Source organism: Rhea pennata, chromosome 1, assembly GCF_028389875.1.
Source record: "Rhea pennata isolate bPtePen1 chromosome 1, bPtePen1.pri, whole genome shotgun sequence".
Taxonomy (NCBI): domain Eukaryota; kingdom Metazoa; phylum Chordata; class Aves; order Rheiformes; family Rheidae; genus Rhea; species Rhea pennata.
This window is the reverse complement of record NC_084663.1, coordinates 45244794-45265753: the sequence shown is the minus strand read 5'-3', so window position 1 is coordinate 45265753 and position 20960 is coordinate 45244794. Positions and strand designations below refer to the sequence as shown.

Genomic DNA, 20960 nt, shown 5'->3' with positions numbered 1-20960 from the left:
AGCGCGGAGCCATGCAAGAGCCTCCCAAGCCAGATCCATATAAGCTGGCGTATTTAGGCAGGATAACTTAATGCCTTACAGTTACGCTGGTTGTAACTCCAGAAGTGCTGTAGCCATCCGCGCCAGCTGCGGAGAGCTGTATAAAACTCCACTTCCACAGGGGCGGCTCATCGTGAGCGTGCGGAGCCGCCAGAGCCCTGCCGCCCGAGAGGCAGCTGCACGAGTGCAGCGCGTGCCCGGCGGAGCAGGATCCTGCCCAGAAGGATATGGCAGTAAAGTGTCAGAGCAGAAGTTCAGGCACGTTTTCCAGACCACTTTGCCATGAGAAAGGAGTCACACAAATGAGATTCTGCTTTGCGTACTCTGAATACATTAGCTGCCATTTCATCAAAATCTACTTAGGCAGATAATAACCATGTCTGTGAAGGCAAGGCTTGACCTTAGATAAAAGTAAGGCATGACAGTCAAATTTGGAAGTCAGTGACCCAAAGCCTCTATAGGGCTCTAAACATGTCCATCAAGCTTTTCTAAGTGTAGTGCAAATCTATTGACACAAGGGACCTGCATGCAACAGCACTGGGAAGGTATCAGAGCATCAGTCTTAGGTGCATTGAACCAAAATCCATGCAAGATTCGGGAAATAGCAAGAGGGCAAAAAAGCATGTCCTCTTCTAACATCTCCTGTGCAGAAAAGAAGCAGATGTGAAATTAGCGTCTCTCACATGTGACATTACAGCATCAAAAAAAGGTCATCTCAAACACCAGGGAGACCATTCATATAGAGCCAAGTCCTCTTCCGGAGGGCTTCTGTTGCCACTTATACATTTTAGGAGTATTTTTATTGTGCTTATATGTCACTATAAAAAATAATTTACGAATATATCTCATTCATCAGCTCGTATTCCCATACACTTTAGAAACAGCATACAAGTTTAATAGTTACCATATCCCTTTGGCTAAATTTGGTGAGTAGAAATATTCAAAATTACTTCCAGAGAACCTTTTTGAAGATATAAACTGAGGAATCATTGTCAGAGTATAGATGAAAGATAACTATGACAGATTTGTATTCTACTTATGTCATATAGTTGTCCTGTACTAAAACAGTTAATATAACTCACTAAATCAGAATAAGAAAAAAGTCAGTCGAGTTGTTATAGTAACAGATAAAGGAATGCACGATGTATTAGTTATCAATGCTTTATTATTGAAAACAAAATTGAAATTCTCTTATCTGGCACATAAACAATTATTTCTACAAAAAGGAAAGCCTACAAATCTGATAATTTATACAAATAACAGGTTTTCAAAAAATAAAATTTTAATTTAGTAAACTTGTCTTGTGCTCTTATATTTTTTTTAGCACTGTCTGCAATAATCCACCATAAATCCCTGAGCAGAGAGACATATTTTAAACATGTTTTAAATTTATCCCAAAAGAAGAAAGTTATCAAGCCTAGACCTATATTAAAAAATGTATTCAGGGACATTCTTGTTAAATTTATGCTAGTTGTTTTTTCTTTCTTTTCTTTTTTTTTAAAGAAACAAACCAAACAGTTATCAATGCAAGCATGACACTGCAATGAATGAGTGCTACCCCCTCCCCCTTTTGTGCAATGAATAAAAATTACTAAACAAGAATGAATACAAGTTGAAGGAGACAAATAACATAGTGAATGGTTACGACCAAGAAGCCATCAAAATTTGATGACTGTTGAACAAATAAAGCTGCAAGATACCACAGTTTTATACTGAGTTCTGTCATAGGTACTATCTAATTATTTCTATAATTTTCCAGAAATTCAGAAAAGAGGCAGAATAAGTTCAAGCTACCATTGTATTTTACCATTGGTTTCAATGATGAAGTAGAAATTCAACTTTTGACCCTTCAATTTTGCTCTTCCAGCCATATGGTTATTTCAGAAAAACTTGACACATTCGACAAAACCGAACAGTTTTGCCCCTCTGGCCCTTCTGGAAGGCCAGGAGTGAATGTAGCAACATGGTGTTTTAGTAAGCATGAAAAAAGAAGGGAAACACGCTACTATGTTTCTTGACTCTACTGACTTTGAAATGCTTACTCCCCAGTGTAACTCAATATGGATCTAAAATCCAAGTGTAAGGGGAGAAGGACCAAGAAGCAGAGTACACTCAAGCGTCCCCTTTGCCATTAAGTACACACACTAACCACAAAAAATGCAAGGATATCAAATAAAAGAAATAGCAACACTTAAACTATTGCGTTAATGACAGAAAATGTTGCTGTAGTCAAGTAATAAATAAATAAATACAGCAAAGTAATCTTTACAGTATTGTTGGAATGGTGCTTAATAGTAAGAAAAGCTTTTTTCAGTAATAAAGGGTTTTTTAACAGAAGATCCTGAAGTAGCTTCAGTTCAAGGTGCTCTACCACTTTAACATCATATCTACCATTATGAAAAGAACACTGAAGCAGATACAAACAGGTCATTAAATGAAATAGCGAATTTCTTAGAAGCAATAATACTTATTCTGAAGAAAGAAAGCAGTTAGCAAATGGCCTGGAAAAATCTGACTAAAGCTTCAATACACTGCAATTTAAAATAAATTATTTTTACATTAAAAAATGAAGATTAAAACAGTAACTAGGCCAAATCATTCCAAATCAAAAATAAATCGAACCTTACCAAAGCATATTTAGATATTTCACAGCTCTGCTGTATGTCAGAATACATGTCAGAATACAAACAGAATTCTAGCTTTTGGTTAGAATCTGAATATCTTTTTTAAAAGAATACCACTGTGAAAAGTAACTGGCAATGACTGTTGCACATTCTCTTGACCTACACTGAGCATGATCCAATAAAAGCCAGTCCCTTCAGCTACTTGCTAGCCTCAAAGTATATCATTCCCTTTTCTCAAAATTGCTGATGAAATCTCATTTGTAGTTTATCCAAGCACTAATATTTTCAAATCTTACTTGAGTTTGCTGAGTTTAAACTCAGTCTTATCTGAGAGCAATACGAAAGATTCAAACACATTGTTCTATAATACCAAATTATTACTTTTTTCTTAAGATGACAGTCTGACTACACTCATTTGATATCAGGGCAAAGATCAGTCTTGTTTGTATTGATCAGTGAGGACATTAAAAGACACCTCCAGCTATTTTTTTTTAACATCTCTACGTATCTACCGTAGCATATGGGCTTCTCCTTGCTCCTTGTGTCTAACCCACAGACATTAGACTGTGTATCATATGAAAACTTCATCAAAACTTTTAACAAGCTGAAATTATACATATACACTCAGTGAACAATTTTGAATACTGTCATCTAATCACAAGTGACAAGTTTGAAAAAAATAAAATTGGCCATATAAATTGATGTGAAATTGATAAGCAAGTGGTCCTAAGGTGAGATACAGCAGCATTAAGACAAAACTGCAAACACACTGGATTTAGTATACATTTTAATGAGTTACAGTCTCAGCAAAATACGTTAACCTACTATTACCACTTTTACTCCCATATGGCTTAGTGTATACCGAACAATTTTCCCTTAGTGTTTCTATGACAGTATACATTTCAAGTACCCACACAGAAATGAGCAATATGGGATTTGCAATGGTTTATCAAGTATGCCAAAACACCCTTGTCTAATTGCAATGTTTCTAAATATTTTTGTGGGGTAACACTTAAGTCCATCATGAATTCCTCAGGAAGTCTCCCTTTTTACTTGGCAAAAACAAACTAAGCCAAACAAGCAGAATAGCTTCTCCTAGCAGCAATTAAGACCTCTGACCCTTGCAGTCAAGTCCAATGAACGCTGTGATCGGACAACTTCGTGGAAGTTCTAGCTTGGGACTTGAATTAGTTTAAGAAAAAAAAGTTCACAGAGTTTTCAGCATCATGTTTTGGATGTTTTTAATCCTTGTTTCTCCATGATATTCCACAATTTGCGAAGATTGGATTGAGTGATGACGTCATCAGGTTTAAGTTGAAGAGCAAGGAGGTAGTTTTCTTCAGCCTCTTTGAGTTTACCATTGAGATGGAGAATGGCTCCAAGATTCATTAAGGCAGCTGGATACTGGTACAAAAAAAGGAAGGAGAAATATTAAGAATATTTTAAGTTTTTCTTTTCAGACAATCTTCTTCCACTTACACAAATTATTCCCTTATGTTTGCAGGCATTTCATGGAAGCAATTTAGCAATTTAAGCAAATAGAGATAACCAGAAAAAGTTTCTGAACAGCTGCTAACTGTGTACTTTGTGCTTTAAACAGGGCAAGCTCTGGTGTCTACAGACATAGACTTCTCTCTTTAATGAGAAAACACAGACCTCATAAAGCTTTACATGTGGTAATGCTGGCATACTACAGTTTCCAAGAGAAAATTAAAGTAGTCCAAGAGTGGATTGAAGACAGGAATTTAATTTTAATTCAACCCATTGCCAATAAAGAGTTTATAATTGGTAGGAATAGTTAACACATTCAAACTCATCCTTTTTTTCCTCTTTGTCTTAATTATAACAAATAGAAAATAAAATCTGTCCTCAAATTCTAAAGATGTTCAAGGGTCCTAGGATATCCATTTAGATTCAGGCTATGGCAATTATTTCTTAATGAACAGTTGAGTAAAATTAACAATGGTGGAAACACATGTTATTTTAGTAACAAAGATGTCAAGAATTCATAATAAACCCATTAAAAAGCTCTTAACATTACTAAGAGACTTTTTTCCTGCTTTTTTTTTTAGCTGAGACAAAATGTTTCTCATTTTTATTGTTTTTAAATCTTTAGATTGTTCCATTATGACATAAATGGTCGCTTGTTGTAATCAAATACACCTAGTTGCTACAAGGTTAACAAATATTACAAAGGTAGAAAAAATAGATATCTGAAGCTGAGAAGAAGACAGCTTAACCTACCATTTGTATATAACACGCTAGTAGGATGTTATAAATCTGTACCTTGGTTTTCAAAGAAAAAAGGGTGGCGGGGGGGAACTATACAAAGTCCATTGAGATCCTCCTCAGGTCACTCCTCAGTATTTTCAATGAGCTTCAGAGACACCCACTTTTCAAGCTGCATAGCTTTGCCTTGGAGGATAGGGTTTTCAAGACTCCTTTATCGGTGTTCAGATCAAACTGCAAGACTCTAAACAGTGAAGCCACACGGAAACTCACCCTGACTCAAATATTTCTTTTGGGTGTGCGTGTGGGGGTAGTTCAGGGCTGCTATGCTCTAGATGCCCTTCAGTGACAATAACTTTAGGAACCCAGTCGGTAGAAGATCAGTAAAACATGCTGTAGAGGCGGTCTCCCAGAGTATAAGCCCTTACAGACCGATGTGGTAGTAGGAAGTCATTAGGATGAGAAGGACTTAGCTATGTTTCAAACCTTTCCACTAGCAAGTTAAATTTTTTACTCCTACCCTTTTGATTCAAACTTTCAAAACAAACAAACAAACAAACCACCAACAAAAAGTAGCAATTCTTGTAAACAAACATGAAACTTTGTAGTGGAAATCTTGTTCAGAAAAGATTTTTATCTCCTCCAGATATTTTCTGTGTTTTAACTTTCTTCCTGATTCTTTCCACCTATTGAGATATGCATCATAAAAACTGATAAAGACTGTGATCTATCAAGCTTTCAGAACAGCTGCTTTCCAGAGTTTTAACATTTAGCCAACCAAAATGAGTTCCTTACTGTAAATACCATAATGCTAAGCCAGAAAAATTTGAAGATGCTATTTTCAGATGTAATTTTTCGTGCTTAACCCTGACAGATTAATTCCCCCCCTACATCAGTTACTGGGTCTTACTAAAACAAACAAACCATCGCATCCCACCTACCAACCAGATAGGTTTTATGCAGTATTTTCAAGTTAAATAATCTCCACATTATCATAGCTCCCACTTTGCAGCGGCAGTCATACATGTCATTTTATATAATGAAATAACACATTCCTTAACTGAAGACTTTCTGGCTGCTAATTGAAATGATGCAAGTGAGACTCATAAGGGAACAGCTCTACTGTAAATGAATGACTGTTGAAATAGCCACATATTTCTTATATTCATTTATTTTTAGACCGAAGCATCTGAAAATGGCCTTTTTTCTGTAGCCTAAGAGAATTTTCTTTACCTGATCATGAGTAGGATGGTCCATTCCCATCAAATATGTTCCATATTGGTCCAATTAGGGATTATGAATAAAATAACCTTTTGCAAGAGCTCAGTTATAACCACGTAACTGTCTTCTCACTCGAAATATAATTCTATATGTTTAGTTAGACAAAGCTTACAACAGATAATGATTAAATAACTTTAAACCTAGAAAAACTCATATTAAGTAATATACACTTTAAAATGTGCTCAGTTCTAATTCTAGGCCATTCACAAACATATTGTCTAGGAAGTAAGATAGTTTTCTCATCGTTTTCCCAAATTCCTCTGTTGCCTGCTCTGTGCTTCCCATCCTTACCCCCCCCCCACAAAAAAAGGTATGTATATAGTGTTAATACATTACTCTATAAAAAGTTGCATATATAGAACTTTTAACATAGTTGAGAAAACTCTTCTTCTGCCATCATATCTTTAATTTGGTAAATCATTTCAGTATAGCAATCAACAAAAATGTCCAGAAAAAAAGAACAATCTACATGCTTTTTAACTGAACATGAAATTTTCCAACTTATACCTACCATTCCTTACTTCCTCGATATCCAACAATATTTTAGACCACTATGCTCAAGGGAAGTATATCTATGTAATACGCGAAGTGGTAATTCATTTCAAATGGTGCTGAAAGTTCATACTTCATGTTTCAAATGAGAAAGCATATAGGATTTCTGAAAGGCTACTCCCTAATTTTGTAGGGTACCAGTCACCTCACGTTCTAGGGCTTATTGCAACAGCCACAAGAGTTTTGTGTGACTTAAGGAGTGTACATCAGCATCATCATTTCCTGACAACCGTAAAGGATGGTCTGAGGACACAAAGCAAGCCACAGTTGCTATAGTTTTTCTTCACATATATTGCCTTTTATTGAAGACAGCTGATAAAACTTTTCAGTATGTTAACAAAGGCAGTCAGCAGCTACCAATCCAATAACACAGGACTTGTAGCACTGTATAACAAATGACACCACCTACTACTTCAGAGACTTGAAAGGAGAAACAGGCCTTCCTTCATTTCCTTTTTGAGACAGATGCTTTACATCAAAGCAGCTGACTGGCATTTCTATTAGGGTTATAAATGCTGTCTTTTATGGTCTATTGGGAATTGTTCCCTTTATTTGCATTTTTCTTGTGGTGTGCTCGTTTCCTTAGTGGGTTTTTAGGGTTTTTTTTTTTTTTTCTTTTTTTCTTCTGAAGTAGATGGGGAAGACTAGTAGGGTAGCTAATGAATAACACAAAAACTAATGTCATGCACTTAGTTGCCTGAGGTATTTTTGGTTTATACTGATGACAACTCTTTCAAACTTACTCCATGCTACCAAAACAAAAGAAGAGTCCTGGGACATACAAAAACTTTAACATGAATTAAACTCTTCTCTAAAATACATTATGGAGACCCCAAATAATTCATCATAATTCTGTGGAGTTTTTCAGGATTATATGATGGTAACCAAATAAAGTATTAATATACACAAACACAGTGTATATTAATAATACACTAGGTAAACTTATTTCTCGTTCTTCATCTCTGGCTCCATTCATATCAAGTGCCATATTAGGAAAACAGTCCCAAACAGAAGATAGTTTCCTCCTAAGTAGGCGTAAAAGCTTATAGAGACACAAAATAATACATAAACACTTAACCTATCTCAAAAAAACATCCATCCTTTCCACGGCACACAAGTGTGACCAACAACAGCTCAAACACATGCAATAAAAACTGTAATTCTTCTCCCAAGCCTTCTGCTTACAGGTGATCTTCTTTGTTGAACACTACACAGGCCACAGTGGCAGCTACACAGTGGCAGATGAAGACACATGCTGCTGGGGTGCTTTTAAGACAGGCCAGGAAGGCGAGGTGGTGGAGTTGCTCTTTATCTGAGAGAGTAACTGGAATGCATCGAGCTCTGCCTGGGGGTGGAGGAGGAGGAGGCAGTTGTGAGCTTATGAGTAAAGACCAAAGGGCAGGCCGTCACGGGGGACACTGTTGTGGGTGCCTACTACAGGCCACCTGACCAGCAAGAGGGAGTCGATGAGGCCTTCTATAGACAGCTGGAGGTAGCCTCACAATCACAGGCCCTGGTTCTCATGGGGGACTTCAACCACCCTGACATCTGCTGGAATGACTACATAGCAAGGCCCAAACAGTTCAGGAGGCTCCTGCAATGCATTGATGATTGATAACTTCTTGTCACAAATGGTGGAGGAGCCTACGAGGAAGGGTGTCCTGCTGGACCTTGTCCTTACCAACAGAGAGGGACTGGTTAGAGATGTGAAGGTTGGGGGCAGCCTTGGCTGCAGTGACCATGAGATGGTGGAGTTCAGGATCCAGCAGGAAAGAAGTAAGGCAACAAGCAGGATTGCAACCCTGGACTTCAGGAGAGTGGACTTGGGGCTCTTTAGAGACCTAACTGGTGGAGTCTCATGGGTTAAGGCCCTAGAAGGAAGGGGGGTCCAGGAGAGCTGGCTAGTATTCAAACATCACTTCCTCCAAGCTCAAGAGTGGTGCATCCCTATGAGTAAGAGTGAAGCAAAGGGGGCAGGAGACCTGCATGGGTGAGCAAGGAGCTCCTGGCCAAATTCAGACAGAAGAAGAAAATAAATACACAGAATGCGGAAGAGGGGACAGGCTACTTGGGAGAATTATAGGAATGCAGCCAGAGTATGTAGAGATGCGGTGAGGAAGGCTAAGGCCCAGCTGGAATTGAGTCTGGCAAGGGATGTCAAGGACAACAGGAAGGGCTTCTTCAAATACATCAGCAGCAAGAGGAGGACTAGGGAAAATGTGGGCCTGCCATTGAATGGGGGGTGGGGGCCCTGGTGACAAGGGATACAGAGAAGGCAGAATTACTGAATTCCTCCTTTGCTTCAGTCTTCACTGCTAAGGGCAGCCCTCAGGAATCCTGCAGCCTGGACGTGAGGGAGAAAGTCCAAGAAGGGAAGACTTTCCTTTGGTTGAGGAGGATAGGATTAGAGACGTTCTGGGCAGGTAAGACATCCACAAATCCAAGGGCCCCGATGGACCCACAGGTACTGAAGGAGCTAGCAGATGTTATTGCCAGGCCACTCTCCATCATCTTTGAAAGGTCATGGAGAACTGGAGAGGTGTCTCAGAGCTGGAGCAAAGCCAGTGTCATTCCAGTCTTCAAGAAGGGAAAGAAGGAGGACTCAGGCAACTATAGGCTGGTCAGCCTCACCTCCATCCCTGAAAAGGTGATGGAACAGCTCATTCTGGATGTCATCTCCCGGTATATGGAGGAGAAGAAGGTGATCAGGAGTAGCCAGCATGGATTCACCAAGGGGAAATCCTGCTTAACCAACCTGATAGCCTTCTCTGATGGAATGACTGGCTGGGTAGATGAGGGGAGAGCAGTGGACGTTGTGTACCTTGACTTCAGCAAGGCTTTTGGCACTGTCTCCCATAACATCCTCCTAGATAAGCTCAGGAAGTGTGGGTTAGGCGAGTGGACAGTGAGGTGGATTGAGAACTGGCTGAAAGGCAGACCTCAGAGGGTCGTCATCAGTGGCGTAGAGTCTAGCTGGAGCCTGCAGCTAGTGGAGTTCCCCAGGGCTCAGTACTGGGTCCCATCCTATTCAACTTTTTCATCAATGACCTGGATGAGGGGACAGAGTGCCTCCTCAGCAAGTTTGCTGATGATACCAAGCTGGGAGGAGTGGCTGACACACCTGAGGGCTGTGCTGCCAATCAGAGAGACCTGGCCAGGCTGGAGAACTGGGCGGAGAGGAACCTCCTGAGCTCTCAAGCTGGGGGCTGACCTTCTGGAGAGCATCTCTGCAGAGAAGGACCTGGGAGTGCTGGTGGATGACAAGTTGACCATGAGCCAGGAATGTGCCCTTGTGGCCGAGAAGGCCAATGGTCTCCTGGGGTGCATTAGGAAGAGTGTTGGCAGCAGGTTGAGGGAGGTGATCCTGACCCTCTACTCAGCCCTGAGGAGGCCTCATCTTGAGTACTGCATCCAGTTCTGGGCTCCCCAGTACGAGAGACATGGAGCTACTGGGGAGAGTCCAGCGTAGGGCCACGAGGATGATCAGAGGGCTGGAGCACCTGCCCCATGAGGAACGGCTGTGAGAGCTGGGCCTCCTTAGCCTGGGGAAGAGAAGACTGAGGGGGGGATCTTATCAATATGTGTAAAAGTACCTGAAGGGAGGGTGTCAAGGGGATGGGGAAAAAGTCTTTTCAATTGTCCCATGTGACAGAACAAGAGGCAATGGGCAGAAATTGAAGCACAGGAAGTTCCACCTGACCGTGAGGGGGAATTTCTTCCCTGTGAGAGTGACGGAGCACTGGCACAGGTTGCCCAGAGAGGTTGTGGAGTCTCCTTCTCTGGAGATCTTCAAGGCCCACCTGGATGCAACCCTGTCTACCATGCTCTAGGTGACCCTGCTGAGCGGGAAGGTTGGACTAGATGATCTCCAGAGGTCCCTTCCAACTTTGCTGATTCTATGATTCTAATTTATAATGCTGGAAGTATAAAGTGGAAGCACAAGCTACTTCTCCCTCAGCCATTTGAAAAGGTCACTGAAAAGATGTTGCCAATATTCCTCTTGTTCTTAATGAACTACTGTAGTTCATGATCTTCCAGCTGTTTCAAAACAACTCCAGGACTGTTTACTGAACACTGCAACCACCATGGCCAACCCTAAACCTGAAGGCCTTTCTTTACTCTCAGGAAAAATCCAAGTGTCTGATTTACATCAGAAGCATGAGGTAAGTGATCTGATTTATTATAACAGTATAATTAAGGACACACTTTATTTTAAGCATTCCTGTCAAGCAAAGTGCATACTTAAAGAAAGATGCAAAACGCCATGTGTGAACATTTCATCTCAGAACTTCTGGTTAAATACAGCAGAAGAATTCAGATATTTCTCTTTGATAATGGAAGACACATAGCTAGTACAATAATGACTGAGGAGTAAAACAGTAGACAAGTATAGAGTAGAATAACAGTAGAATAGATCACTCAGTGTGAAAGCTAATCACAGTGGACTGCTTCATCTTTTCAGTGACCATGGCATAATGTGCTGTGCTGCCTTTTTTATCCTCCCACAGTGATGGCAAGAATTTTCACTTGAACTTTTATTACTGGTGTCACTGCTGTAGCACAGCATCCTATTTTCTGAGGCAATCAAAATGTCACTAGATCCTTTTTTATTGCTAAAGATAACTGTGAACAACAGAATCATTTCAGGGGTCACATTTACTTTTGAAAGACCTCAAAACAGCTGAGTGAAATGGTGACCTAGTGGCTGCCTCAAGTTGTAAGGATACTTCTTTAAAGTCTAGATGTGTGGGATGTACATAGACAGAGGAGCAAGGGAAAGAAAGATATATAGTTCCTGCAAACTGATGTGAACAGAGATCGTACTCTCCAATGAAATTCCACTGATACTGCCATAAAGTCAGAAGAAAGAATGACACATGGAAGTAGACCTTTTTTATAGGACCAAAACCTAGTGTTGTCAGATAATCAAGTGCCAGTTATTCCTTGCAAACAGAGACTCACATTTCCTAGCTCAGTGTTAATGCTAAGAGATTGCTTCATCTCTTAAGAACTACAGTTGCATATACTGTGACTGGTATTTCATTTCAAACACCGTATGAATCATAAGTAAAACACTAACCTCCAGTAAGCTGGCTAAGATGACAACAGAGAGGCAGACAGAAACTGCCAAGGGACAGATAACTTAGCGCAAAAGCATTCTGGAACAAGATTACAGGATGTATGGTAAAATATTATGGATCAGATATAATCAAAAGCATAAAATTCAGAGTTGTGAAGGATTTCCTGGGCCATCAGGCCAGACAGCAAAGCATTCAATTCTGCTGGAAAATAAAACAAAACAATCAGCATCTTTGCAAACTCTATCTTAAAATGGAAGAGTGCTCTGCAACTTCTACTCTCCAACACTTAAATACATTCCTTAAATTGAAAGTCTATTCATGAACAGTTTTTGTAAATATGTTTTTGGGTCAAAAACAGCTTTTAGCTTAAAGTGAAATTGGGGAACAGAGAGAAAAAACATTCTCCCTAGCAAGTACTAATTCGATTAAACAGTCTAAAGAGCACAGTTTCTAAAACTTTGTTAGTCACAAATAGATCTAAACATCTCAGTTGTAAAAGGAACCCATGTCCCAGTGTAATTACTCAAGACTGACTAACATATATAGCTCCATATATCTAACTAATAACAAGCCTGAACTGTAAGGGGAAATAGATCCTTGGATTCAGTCGTTACCTTAAGAATGTTACATTAATAAAACAACTATTTACTGTTTACTAATATTGCTTGAAAATACTTCATTTACAGTTCTAGTCATATTTTGTTCAAAGTAATAAATTATTAATCTCCAGAGCAGATGAATGTTCTCCAGAAAAAAAAAAAAGACGTCAATAACAAAAACAAACAAATACAAGAAAAAGGAGTTAAGAAAAATATATAGTTTCTGTTGGACACGGTGTAATAGTCTCAAGTAAAGATAATATATCAAGCTAGTAAGGCAGAAGCAAAGAACAATCTGAGTTAACACCTGGTCACTTTAGCAACTCATGACGTCACATAAATGCTAAGTCATGTAAATTGTTTTTCATTTGGACATTTTCATCTGGACATTCAAACCAGATGCCACTTGTACCTGCCTAGTGCAAAGAAAACATACATGAAAATAGTTTGTGTGTATCTCATCTTACGTCCTTCTGAAAATTCGCTGCAGAGGTTTCTGTCTAAAACCACACGTTGCCAAATATTTGCACCTAAACTCAGAAACTAGAAAGTGAATGAAGTTTTTCTACCAGTTCCTCTACATTTATGGATGGCAGAAAGATGAGAGTTTTCACCCACATGCGCATCATGAAATCATTTGGTTTGCTTATAGGTTTAGCCATCGGCATCATTAAAGGAAATCCACAGCTGTGAGTTGGGAAGAGTTCTGCAACTTGGCACAAGAGCGAAGCATCAAGCAGTCTACTTCGCTTCTCAAATTATCACATCAATAGAGGACATTTTAGCATCCATATTCTCCAGCCAATGTTCCCCCCGCCACCAGTGTCTTTTTCATCTTAACTTTCAGAGAATGCTCAGGGCTTTAAAAATGAAATTATCCAAAAATGGAAAAGCACATATGGATGTATGTTACATCTTGTTGCTGAAAAACTATCTACCATTGGCCTTCATATAAGTTCAGAGTATACAGGCAAGTTAACAAATGCATGTGTTACAACTGCCTTTAGCTGCAGATCATATTGACAGCTTTAAAAGTGCCCCCTAAATGTCCCTAAATTTATAATTTCTGTATATCTAGATTCTCCTCCAATGGCTATGCATCAATTCTTTTGATTGATGTTTAAAAAACTTCCTAGCAGTAACTCTGGATTTATATGGAAACTATGATGGACTATTTTAGATAACTTACTTGTATTATCATAATAAAAGCTAAACAGGAACATACATTTTAAGTATTTAATATTATGGTTATGTTGAAAAAAATTAACAAAAGTAGGTTTTCCAAGCCTCAAAGTGTTTTTAATTAAACTCCTTTAGCTTCCCTGCTTGAATGTTTTCATCAGTTCATAACATATGATAAACTTACACATTTCTTTCTAGCACTCTAGGATTTCATTAAAAAAAATCTTCAAATGGCTTCGCTTTTGTTTATAGAAATCCAACTGTGCTCTGATGTCTACAATTTGATCATTTTAATACCCAGTAACAATTACGATTTAAAATATTTAACAACTTCTTTACCTTGTCTAAAAGCAGTACCCTGCGTGATAATTAATAAGTCTGTATTCCCAGCAAGTGAAAGGCTTGCTAAATGGAAATGTCATCTGTAGTACCATTCTGAGAAAAAGAAATTGCTCAAAATCTTTCTATAATAAAAATTTGTGCTATTAAGAAAAACTCAAGGCATTTTAAAATTGAATTGAACCTCTTAATAAATATGTAGTTTTGCACATAAACTATTTCTTTCTAAACACTGGAAATCAGAAAAATAAATGGTTTTGTGTTACTGCCTAAAGAAAGCTAAACCACATTATTAATTCAAAAGAAAGTGTTAAACAAATATACCATACTTCACCCAGCAGCAGAGAGACAGGGCTGATTACAATAGCTGTCCATATTACTAAGATCAAACCTAGCTACTTTTAAGAGAACACTGTACATTAGAGATCATCTGGAATTGTGGTCTAAAGCTCTCAGAGTCTCTACTACTAGATTTTAAAAAAAAGTCCAGGTTTCACAGTCCAATAAAATTTCACTGGAAAACAAAAAACACCGCTGAAAATGAATGCATCATTATTTATTTTTGGACAGATACTGATCAAATACATCAGTCCCCAGAGAAGTTTTCACAGGTTTTCAAGATGCTAGTCTCAGGCATATGAAGTGCTCCATTAAAATTTCCATTTTAAAGTAGAATAACCAAATACTAAATTTCATGCTCATCTGTCATTCTAGCCTTGAAAATTTAATTAAGTTCTACAAGGAAACCTCAAAATTGTAAGATTTCCAGTATTTTGACTCAAGGGATGTGGGCGAAATGTTAAGCATCTAACAAGGTTTTGCACCTTTGGTTGACAAGCGTAGTTGGCTGAATTAAATGCTAAAGAACAAGACTATTGATACTGATGAACATCTTCCAAAACTATTTTGGTATCTGTACTAGCAAGGTACAGCTTTCTGGATTGAAAGGCTATGTCAACCATTATGTAATTTGATACTCTTACTCTGAGCACTAATAATGAGTGAGAATCTCAGAAAGTTATACAGGGCTTATATTATGCCCAATCACTCTTAAGACAGCATTGCAGAAATAGAAAAAAGGAAAAGAAAAAGAATTATCTTGCTATTAGGGGATTACTAGACACTGTAGGAATTTTTAGCATGAATTTCTGCCTCCATTCTGCCCATCAACAGGCAGAGTTTCTTTTGACTAAACTTCGCTAGACAACAGAATCAATCACTATCCCCCTTAAAAATTTACGACAATAATTGCATTGGTAGGAAAATACAGTTGATATCTCCTAGAAGTGACCTAATTTCCATAACAAAGCTATTTATCAATAGTGTCAGAATGTATTTTCAAATTGGTCAAAAATGCAACTTCAGTGTGCGAAAAATTACAAACATGATGGTACCAAAGCAATTTTACAAATGCAAACAACCCTCATAGCTTCATAAACAAATAAGGGAACTCCTAAGGTGATGTATTATTCAGGGAGCTACGTTTATGCTCCACAGTAGACACAACTGAAGGTACTTGAAAACCTTGTCCATAAGCCTTTTCTTTCCAAGATCTCTGTGTGGAGAATGTTCAAGAATTTGCACATCAATCTTTTTTCTTCTCTTTTATCCTTTTCATCTGGCTCCTATCACTTTCATGCCTGTTCCCCAAGCATAAAGGTCATGCCATGCTCTGCCTCAACTTCAGGTTTACTCACCGGACTATCGGAGGAGCTGAGGAAAAAGCACGAGGCATGTTCTGCTGCGCCCTTCTGCAGTGCTGAACTACATCGTTCCACATAGTACCTAGGAACTCACAAACGAGTTTTTGGCAGCCAGGAAGGTGCAGGTGTTCTCTACATGGCATTTACCAATTAAATCAACAGCACATATTAAAATGATTAACTTCCAAGGTTAGTGTGAGGGTTTAACTTTGATTCTTGTAGCTTAAAGATTTCAAGGCTGCACATTCTATAATGTGGTCTTTTGATTGCTAATAGTAAGACCACTAGCCACTAATCACTTGCTATGCTTTTACAAGGTTGCAACTTGACTAAAAAAAAAAAAAAAAAACTTTCAGCCTTATTTACCCGAGCTGATCCATTATTCAGTAGCATATACATCTACAATGCTTTGTAAGTAATTAATATTGATAACAGTAAGATGTGTTATATTCAACGGTAAATCTGCAAATATTACCCTGGAAGTGTGCACTTAAGATTACATATGACCATAACCACTATTTAGTGAGCATAAGCTTTCTGTATTCTTCAAATTAAGTCTTAAGAACTGGATAAAGGAAGCAACACTCACTAATATTTTCCTTAAAAAAAAAAAAAGTTAATTATTTCTTAACGTGCAAGAAGATATCTAATATACACAGGTCTAGCACCAAAAATAAATCAAAGTTCAGCTTCTAACTCTGAAAATCAACATCCAAAGTAACTTTGTGAAACCAGATGCTTGCTCCAGGCTGCCCCAGGGAAAACCCTCCAGTGCCTGGAGGGGACAGGAATCCAGGACCCCTGGAAGCCACACGTAGGTTCTTCAGCTAATGGCTCAGGTAGTTTGCCTTCTCAGTATGTATTTTCACTACACCAACCATCCATTCCATCTGAACACTACAGGATCCTACAGAAATTAACTTTGGGTCATATCACTAGCAATCTTTTTATTGAAATTCACATTTATTCCCCAAATCAAAAGGTTTGCCTATTTTGTGATCTCCATAGTCTCCGTTTAGAAAGCATTTCCCTCCTCCATTATGGATAAAAGTAGTATCCAATTTGTGAATCAATCAACAAAGGCTCCACCAGTGTGGCTACCAGAACTGGATGCTTTAAAAGAGAATTAATAAAGGATTATTAAGGATAATTAATGTATTGATCTTTTAAGTATGAGAAGAATAACCATGATAATTCTATTTATGAGTGTATTTAAATGCAGTCTGACCTAAAGAAATGAAGTCAATTTATTGGGTTACAATAACGCTCTACTAAATAACTCCATCATAAAGATACCAATCATCCACCCCATGGTGTCTAAGAGACATTCAGTAAACCTTCATGTGGAATTTAATCTAGGCTTTTACGGTGGATTTTCTCTTTTATTGTTGTTGTTTTATTGGAAAAGAGTTCTCTTTTCTTTCATGCTGTAACTGTTTTCAGTAAGTTTAAGGCAGCCAGATGCTGAGGCAACTGGCACTGTTACAAATCACTATGCCAGATTAAGGTTACTTACCGTTGCAGGAAGATAACTTTACTGGAGCACCTGAAGAATTAGTAAAATTGTCTCAGCTTAGTAATAGAACTGCTCATTATATGGCAAATAGGTTTCAAAGGGATAGGTACACTGGAATGTATATTTGTTCTCCAGTAAAATAAATGATACATGGTATATAGAGTCATGTAAAAACAATATGCAGAGTTGATCAATACACACTGGTCCAGAGTGTCTCAACAAAAAGGGATCGCTTTGGTGGGAAACGAAAAGCTGCCTATTCTTTCCTCACTGCATCTTCTCATTAGTAGACATCTGACCTCCAGACTACAACTTTCCAAGGGAAAAACACATTCAAACTTGTACTGAAATCACTTTTAAAGACAAATTCCAAGAACATGACTTCAATCTGCCACCTCCCACCCATTCTCTTCCTGGCACTCTGCAAACGTACAGAAAACTCTTCACAGGCAGATCTCAGAACAAAAACAGCCTTACCGTAGGGCTATTTTTCTTTTTTCTCCAGACAACAATTTAGATACTCTGTAAAATGAAACAAACTAAAACAAACAAAAACAGCTGCACCAAATGTGTCAAGAAAAAAATGCTTATGGATATAATCATTGTCAAATGATCATATTACTGACATAAGTGTTGCAGTCCTGTCTTAACTGCTTTGAACTAATTCCATCCGGCTCTTTCAACACTGTCTCAAGAAAAGCTATAGAAGTTTGTGGGGGGAGATCAAAAACAAATCTTCAACCTACATCTAAAAATCATCCCTAGAATGGGAACTACATCAGCACGATAGATTAGAAAGAAAATTAGGAAGATATTTATCGCAGAACACCCTACTGAGTATGTAGTGTTGCTGAGTTTATTTAATGAGCATTAAAAGCACTTCCTTATCAGTTCTAATTGCACAATAAAATCATTGCATTGTCTCCAGAATGAGCACTGGAATACTCTGTTAGGAAAATCCTTGCTGGATTCTCTTTTAATTGGGTTCAAACAGATGGTTTAATTTCTAAAATGCTAATATACTGCTGAGAGTTCTATATTTCATGGCACTTTATTTCTGATTGACACTGAGGGTTACATATACAAGGCAAAGCCAATCCAGCTCTCTCCAGGAACTGACGCAGGGAGTGTGGCAAGACCGTGAAAACCAGACAAGGGCAACAGATCCATCCGTAATGCATCACCTTTGCTTCCAGAACTTCAGCCAAGAGACTATTTCTTTCCAAACTACCACCTCCCGCCATCTCAAAGTATGAGGATTCCTTTCATTTAAATCAACAGTACAAATGTAGGCTGTGACATCCTATTAATTAGTTTCATAAGTCTACTTTTTGATTTATTCATTAAATGAATTTCAGAGTTGAGCGCAAGCACAGCCATTGCACAGTTATTCGGTATTCACATCCTAAAAAGTAATTTTGTGAATCTGTCTATAAATATGTAGATGAAATACTACATGAAACAAATCCGCCCTCCAAGTGACATGACTAACTCACATCCTTTTTTCTTCAAATAATTCTGGTGCACTGACCATATCTATACACCAGATAAAGACTTCAGATTTGTATAATAAAAACGCATATAGGCACATAAAAAGTAAGTTTGCTTAATAAACGTGTTGACACTAGAGTTTCAATCTAAGTTAATTAAGGCACAGAACTACACATTTTATTTATCAGGGTCTTGACAATAAGCAGGTTAAGTAGTACTCGGTATGAGAATTTCTTCTCATTGGAGAACTTATGACCTATCCATTGAGAATTTCAATTCTTGTATGCAATCAGAAAAAGTGTATTCTGTCTCTAGTGAGCTGTCCAGAAATAAAAATGGACCTATATCTTAATAATAGAGCCAGGAAATTCTTGAAAACATGTCAGTGAACTAATAATAAGCTTGCATGATTTTTGTAAATTTAGACACACAAAACTTCTTTTTTACTGCAGAGGTCAGTAGGAAAATACGACGGAAAATGCATGCATAAACCAAAACATTTTAGGTTTGGGTGTTTTTTGGTGCGAAGAAAAGACTTTCCCAGCAGCATAAGAGATTTCTACCAGACATATCGAAAAGCTTCTATGACTTATGTCCTAAGGGAATATCATATGAATTATCAGAGAGTTTCTCTCTCTCACTCAGCTTAAGTTTTAAATAGAAAATTACTGTTTCAACAGTTCCTGGTAAGAGTAATTGTTTGGTGATTTCATGAAGATCTAAGGGTTAATTCAATCAGAAAAGCTGAGTTAATCTACAGCTGCTTGTTCCCAATATTTGTTGGAAGTTTCTGTACCTTTTACAATTCAGGGACATTAATGCCTCAGAAAATACATTATTTCAATAATTAGGCTGTAGAAGCACTAATATTTATGGAAAATCTGTAAATATTTTCACAGCTAAAAATTAAAAGAAAAGCATTTCAAATTACTATGACAACTGGTTTCTTGCTTACTTTGCAGAGTGTTTCTGGACATTCAAGACACTGAAAAATTTTATGTTAAAATCTGTTTACAGTTGTTTACATAATTTAACTTTAAGAAATCAGGAACTATAGTGTCCAATTTACCTCTTACATGCAGAAAAACAGAAGTAACTCTAAGAAAGTCAATGGTGCCACAGTAATGCAAAATCTTTGTAACCAAAAGAAGCTCAAATGCATTTTCATTTCAGTCATTGAGAAATTGCTCAGAGAAAACAGTTATTTATTGATTACGATACTAATGTAGAATAAATTATTTTAGGTGGGAAATATCAATTAAAAGGCATCTTTTATTCTAATTTCACAGATCATGCAAGATGTTTACATTCAGTGAGTCAATCAATCTCAGCTATTTACATATTTAACTGCTTGTATTTATTTTACATATTTAACTGTTTAACACCTGAAAAGGATATGAAAAGATCTCCCTACAACTCTCACAAAATTGAAGCAGAGAACTGTAATGACATGATTTCAACCCTCCTACCATGCATAATACATGAAGGTGGATCACAATATTGAGAACCGGATTTAAGTATTCCATAATCACTCAAAGCATGTTCAATCTTCGCTTTCACAGAGCTGTGAGTGTGCTTGAGGAAACGACATACAGTGTTCTGGGGCAAAGCTGCAAAACAGTCTCCTGTATTTCCCAAAGGAAATTCAGTGTTTTCCACAGCTGAGTAAGTTGGTTTTTAAATTATACAACTCATATGGATATTGTAGTTCCATATTACAGGTAAATATCCCCCTTCCCACAGTCTGTGTTCTTTCTTGTCCCCTGACAGAATTCATAGGGATGAGAAATGCTATGTGGGTTTTTTTCCCACTTTGTCTTGTTGTTGTTGCTGCTGCTGTTTTTAAAGTTGGAGGTATTAATCTGTCCTGAAGTAGAAATATTTCAATATTTAGAACAATAGCCTGTACACAAGCCTATCTTGAAGCAGGAAACTTGCTACAAGGAATAGATTAGACGTGTCTTAAAATATTTAAGAGGAGTGTGAACAAATATAAAGATAATTTCAAATATGTAAAGATAATTGTTTTATTCCAAATAATAAACATGGTCATCTTACAATAGCTACATAGAGCCAATGTATGATTCTGCTACACATTTAGTTCCAGACAGGAAATAAGAACACAGTATAGCAACCTGGAAGAGGTACAGCCCTTCTTTGCGACACAAAAATCAGCCCAATTCAGATTTAAAAATTTTTCCAGCTCAAGATGAGCAGAGAGAGACCAGGCCTCGGTAAGCTCCTTACATACATGAGCAGTAGCTGTTGCTACTTGTCTGCAAACATAGAATCTTGCTACTTGCAATGAAAGGCAGATTTTGCTC

General features: G+C 37.8%; 1 protein-coding gene across 1 annotated transcript in view; it reads right to left on the bottom strand.

The window, feature by feature from the left end:
• Positions 1-1232: 1232 nt before the first annotated feature.
• TMTC2 (transmembrane O-mannosyltransferase targeting cadherins 2) overlaps positions 1233-20960 on the bottom strand; it is a 251582-nt gene continuing 231854 nt past the window's right edge. The window contains exon 12 of the mRNA XM_062584900.1: positions 1233-4067. Coding sequence (XP_062440884.1) covers positions 3888-4067 — 180 coding nt within the window. The 3' untranslated portion in view covers positions 1233-3887. The remainder of the gene's footprint in view (positions 4068-20960) is intronic.